General features: G+C 40.3%; 1 protein-coding gene across 1 annotated transcript in view; it reads left to right on the forward strand.

Moving 5' to 3' along the window:
• Positions 1-9,088, forward strand: part of LOC106881984 (serine/threonine-protein kinase 36) — a 168,015-nt gene that overhangs the window by 27,764 nt on the left and 131,163 nt on the right. The window contains exon 11 of the mRNA XM_052974262.1: positions 7,669-7,821. Within this exon, the coding sequence (XP_052830222.1) occupies positions 7,669-7,821 (153 nt within the window). The remainder of the gene's footprint in view (positions 1-7,668; positions 7,822-9,088) is intronic.

Below are 9,088 nucleotides of genomic sequence, written 5' to 3' on the forward strand. Positions count from 1 at the left end.
CAGACGAAACACCGCTAACCATTTCACCCAGTGTGCTAATGTTTCTGCCAGGTCGCCGCCTTACAGGAACAATAATATTCTTTTCTACTCTAAGCATGAGGTCAGAAATTTTGGGGGAGGGATGGGCCAGTCGATTAGACTGAAGCCAGTACGCAACTGGTACTTAATTTATCGACCACTGAATGGATGAAAGGCATGGTCGACCTCGACGAAATTTGAACTCAGAATGTAAAGACAAACGAAATACCGCTAAGCATTTCGCCCAGCGTGCTAGTGTTTCTGCCAGCTCACCGCCTTTCTGGCCTTAAATAATAATTGGTCAGCCTGAGGCTATGGTAGAAAACACTTGCCGAAGGTTCCATGCAGTGGGACTGAACCAGGAACCATGTAGTTGACACTGAGACTTTTTACCTCACAGCCACACCTGCACTTATCTAGATAAAACATTCACTGGTCTTGCAGAATCCTGCCAGGCTGAGGAAAAACTCTGGGATATATAGTTTTTCACACACCAAATCTACGAAAAGATTACATCGCATAGGATTCCGTAGCTTAATATGTTTTATTTGTGTATACATTTAGAATGATGCATAGATGCCACTTTAATTTAATTCTCTTTCAATTGCAAATACTGAGTTTTCCTTTATTTAACTTTGAAAGAAAAATGGCACAGTTGACCTTGGTGGTATTTGAGATTTTTTAAAATTATTGATTACCAATAATTCAAGAGGAATCTGGAAGCAATAAAAGCCGTTTTACTCAGATGTTTTTCCTGATTTTAGTTGCAAATCAGGATCATTAACAGATCTGTTTCTAATGCTTATTTTGCTGATAGAAAGCCTGAAGGGAAAAAGAAAATATCTGATCTTAAAAATGAAGTTATCACATTCAGTGGCATTTGTGTAGGGAAACAAATTTAGATTGTCTCAATAGGCACAGGTGTGGCTGTGTGGTAAGAAACTTGCTTCACAACTGCATGGTTTCAGGTTCAGTCCTGCTGCATGGCACCTTGGGCATGTGTCTTCTACTATAGTTTTGTGCAGACCAAAGCCTCGTTAGTGGATTTGGTAGAAGAAACTGAAAGATTAAGGCGGCGAGCTGGCAGAATCGTTAGGGGGCCGGGTAAAATGCTTAGCAGTATTTCGTCTGCCGTTACGTTCTGAGTTCAAATTCCGCCGAGGTCGACTTTGCCTTTCATCCTTTCGGGGTCGATAGATTAAGTACCAGTTACACACTGGGGTCGATGTAATCGACTTAATCCTTTTGTCTGTCCTTGTTTGTCCCCTCTATGTTTAGCTCCTTGTGGGCAATAAAGGAATAAGAAACTGAAAGAAGCCCGTCTTACATGTGTGTGTGTGTGTGTGTGTCTCCCACCATCGCTTGACAACCGATGTTGGTGTGTTTACATCCCCATAACTTAGCGGTTTGGCAAAAGAGACCAATGGAAAAAGTACCCTGTTAAAAAAAATAAAAGATAATGCGGTCAATTCATTCAACTAAAAATTCTTTCAGATGGTGCCCCAGCATGGCCACAGTCAGATGACTGAAAGAAGTAAAACATAAAAGACCTATGTTTCTCCTAACAACCTCTCTTCCCCCTTCTCTCTCTTCTTCTCACCCTAGTTCTTCTGTCATTGCTCTCCTATTTACTCTCTTGGTCATGTTCCCCTGTATGAAGGGTTTCAATATAGAAGCAATGACCCTTAAGTTTTGCTGGGAACAAGGTAACCTTTGGTACCATGATAAAGTTCACTTTGTAAAGTGGCTTGTGCTAGGAAATTTTAATTGATTAAAATTACACCCTGGGTGAGGGTGAAAGAATTGTTATCTAAATAAATAATTCTGGTCAGGAAGGACAAGAGAAACAACTCTGGTCATCATTATTACCATTTTACTTCTGCCTAAAAATGCTGGTGCTGGTACCTCATGAAAAGCACTCGGTACATTCTGCAAAGCAGGGTTGCGAAACCAATACAGACTACTATGGAAGCTGGTGCATCCACCAACTTTACCAGCTTCCGTCAAACCATCTAACCCATGCTGGTATGGAAAATAGATGAAGATCATGATGTTATCTCCAATTATTTATTAATCATTTCATAGAGTATGCCGGATACTTTATAGTTTGTGGGGTTGTCATGTCCTCAACAACACTAAAGGTTCCTCTTGATCCTGTGGTGTCTCTTTCTAATTAACTGAAATTAATTAAGAATATGCATTTGGGAAGGGAGTCATATCTGTGGTATTTTATTGACAACTCTTGACATTATTTACATTTTTTACATTTGATGGATATTTGTCCTCATCTTCTTTGTTGTTAACTCAACGTTTCAGCTGATATACTCTCCAGCCTTCATCAGGTATCTTGAGGAAATTTCGAACCTAGGTTCTCATTCCTAAGGTATTTTTCGATGTTATTATTATCATTATTATTCAGGTCACTGCCTGGAATAGAACTCGGAATCTTGGGGTTAGTAGCCATAAATCCTGGTAGTTTACTGGTTATGACGATGAAGGTTCCAGTTGATCTGAGCAACAGAACAGCTTACTCATGAAACTTAAGTGCAAGTGGCTGAGCATTCCACAGACACGCCATACGCTTTAGTTCCCAGGAAGATTCAGCATGACACAGAATACAACATCGTTGGTCTTTCTAATCATTTTTAATAGTTGAGAAGACTGGCACAACGTAGTATAAAGTGTGTGGAGGCACAATGGCCCGGTGGTTAGGGCAGCGGACTCACAGTTGTAGGATTGCAGTTTCGATTCTCAGACCAGGCGTTTTGAGTGTTTATTGAGCTAAAACACCTGAAGTTCCACAAGGCTTCGGCAGGGGATGGTGGCGAACCCTGCTGTACTCTTTCACCACAACTTCCTCCCACTCTTTCTTTCTGTTTCTGTTGTGCCTGTATTTCAAAGGGGCCAGCCTTGTCACACTCTGTGTCATGCTGAATCTCCCCAACAACTACGTTAAGGGTCCATGTGTCTGTGGAGTGCTCAGCCACTTGTACGTTAATTTCACGAGCAGGCTGTTCCGTTGATCGGATCAACTGGAACCCTCGTTCTCATAACCGACGGAGTGCCAACCAACCAATATAAAGTGTGTTGCTCAAGGATACAACACCTTACTGAGAATTGAACTCACAGCCTTACTATCATAAGCCAAATATCCAAACCACTACGCTATGTGTCTTCACTCAGCTTAATCATAGTGTAACTTGTGAAATCCAGATTTTACAATCATTAGAGATACTCATTTAGAGTAAATTACGGAAACCAAATGTAGTTTCTTATGAATTCAACAATTAAATTAAATTTATAATTAGCTTTGGGATTAATCATCAAATATGGTATTTATATTGAACTGGGGAATTTGTGTAACTATAAAGCTTGAAGAAAATTACAAATATCCTGTGGGTCTCAAACCCACATCTTGCTGCCGTTTCAATGTAATCACCAATATTCTCATTGGATTCCTCTCAGAATATTTAAAACCCTCACTGCACTGATTAAATTTTTGCTGATGATATTATAAACTAATTAGTCACATGCAAATCGCTTCTTGCAACCTCTTTCTGTTGGCCAGTAAAAAAATATGATGTGCATATACTGCATCATATGAAATGTGGAGAATTTTGAAAACACCCCTACTTTCAAAAGTGAGTTGGCTCAGTTCCTGTGTCACATGAACAGAACTGAGTATACTTGGCTCCCCACACAGTAAATCATCATCACCACCATCATCGTTTAACATCCGCTTTCCATGCTGGCATGGGTTGGACAGTTTGACTGAGGACTGGCAAGCCAGGAGGCTGCACCAGGCTCCAATCTGATCTGGCAAGGTTTCTACAGCTGGATGCCCTTCCTAATGCCAACCACTCTGAGAGTGTAGTGAGTGCTTTTTACGTGTCACCGGCACAGAGCCACTCAGGCGGCACTGGCATCGACCACGCTCAAATGGTGCTTTTTACATGTCACCAGCACTGGAGCCAGTCAGGTGGCACTAGATTGACCATGCTCGAATGGTGCTTTTTACGTGCCACTGGCACAGGAGCCAGTAAGGCGGCAGGCAACGCCCATGCTCGAATGGTGCTTTTTATGTGCTACCGGCACAGGAGTCAGTCAGGCAGCACTGGCAATGACCACACCTAAATGGTACATTTTACATGTCACTGGTATGGGAGCCAGTCGGGCGGCACTGGCAATGACCACACCTAAATGGTGCTTTTTACATTCCACTAGCATGAGAGCCAGTCAGGTAGTACTGGCAATGACCACACTCAAATAGTGCTTTTTAAGTGGCTCCCTTGTCTCATCCTAGCAAATTTGGAGTCCTGCACGACACCAGCCAAAGCTAGAATATTCCAATCCATTATTCTATTTAACCGTTTTACTGTGAATGAAAGACAGATAATCTATTGGTCGGCTTCATTGTATGAGTTGCATTTGTTTGAATTAATATCTGAAATAATGGGTTTCCTTTAAAAAAAAAACAACCTATTTTCATTATTTTTATATCATTTGTTTCAGCAGAATTTCTTTCATATTGCAGAGAGTCCTAATGGGAAAATAATGTGTGTGTGTGTGTGTGTTTGTGTATATGTTTGTGTGTGTGTGTATGTGTGTATATATGTGTGGTTGTGTGTGTGTGGTTGTGTATGTATATATATGCGTGTGTGTATGTATATGTGTATGTGTATGTATATGTTTGTGTGCGTGTATATATGTGTGTGGTTGTGTGTATGTATATGTTTGTGTGTATATGTTTGTGCGTATATGTGTGGTTGTGTATGTATATATATGCGTGTGTGTATATATGTGTGTTTGTGTGTATGTATATATGCTTTTGTGTGTGTGTATATGTCTGTAGATATGAATGTGTGTATGTTTGTGTATGCATGTATCACACACACACACACACACACATACACATGCAAATTAGATTTCACAATACTTCTTTCCCCCCTCCCCCCATTTCTCCATATTGATCTATTTATGCTAGAATCCTGTTGTTTTACCATCTATGTCTCCTTTGATTGTAATAAATCAATTTATTTCATGAATATTTAGGTAGAGCAAAATACCTGCGAGCACAATCTGCAGAAATAACGCAAAAATGTCTGAGACAAAAATAACGTGTTTTTTTGGATAGTAACTATTTACCGTTATTTATATTTACATATGGTTCATGTTGCACTTGTCCCTAACTAGGCAGGTTGTTACTTATAGAAACTATATTGTTACCACCACCACCACCACTTCCAACATTGCCACAAACATCACCACCACCACCACCATCACAACCAATAACATCACTGTCGTCGTCGTTGTCGTTTTTTTCGTCGTCATCAACATTGTCAAAACCACATCAATATCCATTAAATGTAATTTACAAGCAATTTTTATATGCTTCCTGTTGTTCTTCTCACAACATCGTCTCGGTTGTATAATACATACAGAAATAGGCGCACGAGTGGCTGTGTGGTAAGTAGCTTGCATACCAACCACATGGTTCTGGGTTCAGTCCTACTGCGTGGCACCTTAGGCAAGTGTCTTCTACTATAGTCTCAGGCTGACCAAAGCCTTGTGGGTGTATTTGGTAGATGGAAACTGGAAGAAGCCCGTCGTATATGTATGTATATATATGTGTGTGTGTGTATATGTTGGTGTGTCTATGTTTGTCTCCCCAACATCGCTTGACAACCGATGCTGGTGTGTTTACGTCCCCGTAACTTAGCAGTTCGACAAAAGAGACCGATAGAATAAGTACTAGGCTTACAAAGAATAACCTCTGGGGTCGATTTGCTCAACTAAAGGTGGTGCTCCAGCACGGCCACAGTCAAATGAGTGAAACAAGTAAAAGAAAAAGAATAAAGAACAAAAATACTTAAGAACAATGATGTGCAGCCTGCAAAGCAGTTGTTATTAAATGTTTCAATCGTCGGGTAATATGGCTGTGCTTGTGAAGACCTGCTGAGCTGAGCGAAAGCGTAGTCGTGGCCAATGCCAGTGCCATCTGAGTGGCACCTGTGCTGAGGGCACGTAAAAAGTGCCGTTTGAGTGTTGGGCCTCATGGAGACAGTGACAGGTGTCCAAGACCTTTGGCGATATACCATGCTTGTGTAGACCTGTCAAGCCAAGTGAGACCAGAGTTGTGGCCGATGCTGGTGTCAGGTCAATAACACCCATGCTGGTGGCACATAAAAAAAAACACCCACTATCTTCTTGGAGTGATTGGCATTAGGAAGGGCATCTAGCCATAGAAACCTTGGCATATCAGATCGGAACCAGGTGCAGCCCCACTTGGTTACCAATTTCGGTCAAACTGTCCAACCCATGCCAACATGGAAAGCAGGCTTTAAAATGATGATGGTAATGGAGTTGGAGCACTGTTTCAAGGTTTCAAGAATTAGAAGCTGCCGCTTGTACTGAAGCTTGTTGGTGCCTTGTAAAAAGCACCCAGTCCACTCTGTAAAATGGTTGGTATTACGAAGTACATCTAGCTGTGCAAACCATATCAAATCAGACGGTGGAACTTGGTGCAGTACCATCAAACCATCCAACCCATGCCAGTATGGAAGACAGATGTTAAATGCAGAAGATGAAGAGCAACTTTCTGTTGCCAAATCCAAGCTCACAAGTTGAAACCATTAATGGAAACTTACGAGACATTTGTTAATTATATGATGCTCCTACTGTTTACAGAATTGATCTGTACCTACACATGGTATCTTTCATTGGTTTATACCAAAGCAAGTACCATTGCCTAACCCTGTCCTATGGGACAATGGCATAGTGAATATAAGCATTGATTAAATGTCAAGTGTTGCAGATTACTTAGTGGGTATGAGTTCAATCTCTGGCTTGAGTGAAATGAGAAAATTTCATTACAAATTCAAGAATAACTGATACAAGAATATTCCTGGTATGGACCCCGTGGATGACAACAACCTACCCTCATGGATTGAATAAACGATTCATTTCCAAATTTTAAAGATTATTGAATTATTGAACGTTAATATTGGTTTCAAATTTTAGCACAAGGCCAGCAATTTCAAAGGAGGGGATTAAGTTGACTACATTGACCCCTGTGTATGACTGGTACTTATTTTATTGACCCCCAAAAGGATAAAAGGCAAAATCGACCTTGGTGGAATTTGAACTCAGAATATAAAGACAGACAAAATGTTACTGTCTCGCCTGGCATGGGAATGATTTCTGCCATCTCGCAGCCGTATTGAATACGAATATGGAAACTCTTGAAGAAAGCTGAAGAATACAACGGCTGAAACATTAAAGCTATAAAACCCAAGATGAAGATTTTAGGTTTGAGGGTCTTAAGTTCCATCCCCTAATTATCCCTACCAACATTGTCCTAGTAAATAACTTGTTTTCAAAAGTTCTGAATTAAAATCTTCCACCAAACCTTAGTCACAATTTATGTTTCTAATACTAGCTTAATGGTAACTAAGCTAGTTACCATTACATAACTAAGGTATTTTACTAAATTCTTTGTTAATGTTTAAAATTAACTGAAAGAAACATAAGGTTAAAATTACTAATTTGATTTCGAAATTGATGTTATTGAATTTGTCTTCAATTAGGACTTTTATCTTAAAAACATTACAAAATATTAATTACATTTTCTTCTCTTTTTTTAACTTGCAGCTTCAGAATATAAGTCATAAATCTATGATTCCACTTGCGAACAACACAGAACCTGAGAAAGAGCAAGTGAATTTGGTACAGAGTTGTAAAGATGCTTCTGTAAAGAAAAGTGTTCGTAAAAGCAACATTGAGAATGTTTTCTTAGAAACTGAGGTGAGTAAAATACATTTTCTAAACTACTTTTGATTATTCTTGTAGTGGCTTCTTCAAAATTTCAGCCAATGCTGGTGGTAAGCTGTATTTTGTGCACCGTTGAGCGTGATCATTGCCAGAGCAGTTGTCTGGCTCCCGTGCCAGTGGCACATAAATAGCACCATTTGAGTGTGATCGATACCAGTGTTGTCTTACTGGCACTGGTGCCGGTGGCACGTGAAGAAACAGTTGTTGCCAGTGCTGCTGGACTGGCACTCGTGCTGGTGGCCCGTAAAAAGCACCCACTATACTCTCGGAGTGGTTGGCGTTAGGAAGGGCTGTAGAAACTCTGCCAGATCAGATTGGAGCCTGGTGCAGCCATCTGGTTCACCAGTCCTCAGTCAAATCGTCCAACCCATGCTAGCATGGAAAGCGGACATTAAACGATGATGATGATGATGATTGTTGGTGGGGTTGCCCAAGTAGGATGGGTATGAATTACAATGGAGCTAAATTAGTATTTGTCCCCAAATATTGTTATTTCTTTGTGTTGGTCAAATGTATAGCTTGTAAGTACTATTAGAATGTTTGTACAGTTTTTTGTTTTCTTTACAATATCTACTATGTTGTCAACAGACTTAGTTGTGTGGTTAAGAACCTTACTTTTCAACCATATGGTTTTGGGTTCAGTCTCACTGTGCAGCACTTTGGACAAGTGTCTTCTATGATAGCTCCGAGCTGACAAAATCCTTGTGAGTGTATTTGGTAGATAGAAACTGTGTGGAAGCTTTGTGTCTGTATTTGTTCCGCACACCACTTTATATCTGGTGTTGGTTTATTTACATCCCTGTAAGTACCAGACTTCAAAAATAAGTACTGGGGGCAATTTGACTCAGCTTCTCTAGATAGTCCTTTCGTATGGCTGCAGTCCAATGACTGAAACAAATAAAATATTAAAGGTGGTATCTTCTACGTATGTAGCTTAAAAAAAAGACCTTCATCCAATTGCTCCAATGACTTGAATTAAACCAAGCAGCTTTCAAAACCACTTCAGTCTTAAAAATGGAGATGCATATTGGAATAATGAATCACACATATATATATAGGCGTAGGAGTGGCTGTGTGGTAAGTAGCTTGCTTACCGACCACATGGTTCCGGGTTCAGTCCCACTGCATGGCACCTTGGGCAAATGTCTTCTACTATAGCTTCGCACCAACCAAAGCCTTGTGAGTGGATTTGGTAGACGGAAACTGAAAGAAGCCCGTTGTATATATGTACATATATATA

Source organism: Octopus bimaculoides, chromosome 1, assembly GCF_001194135.2.
Source record: "Octopus bimaculoides isolate UCB-OBI-ISO-001 chromosome 1, ASM119413v2, whole genome shotgun sequence".
NCBI lineage: Eukaryota > Metazoa > Mollusca > Cephalopoda > Octopoda > Octopodidae > Octopus > Octopus bimaculoides.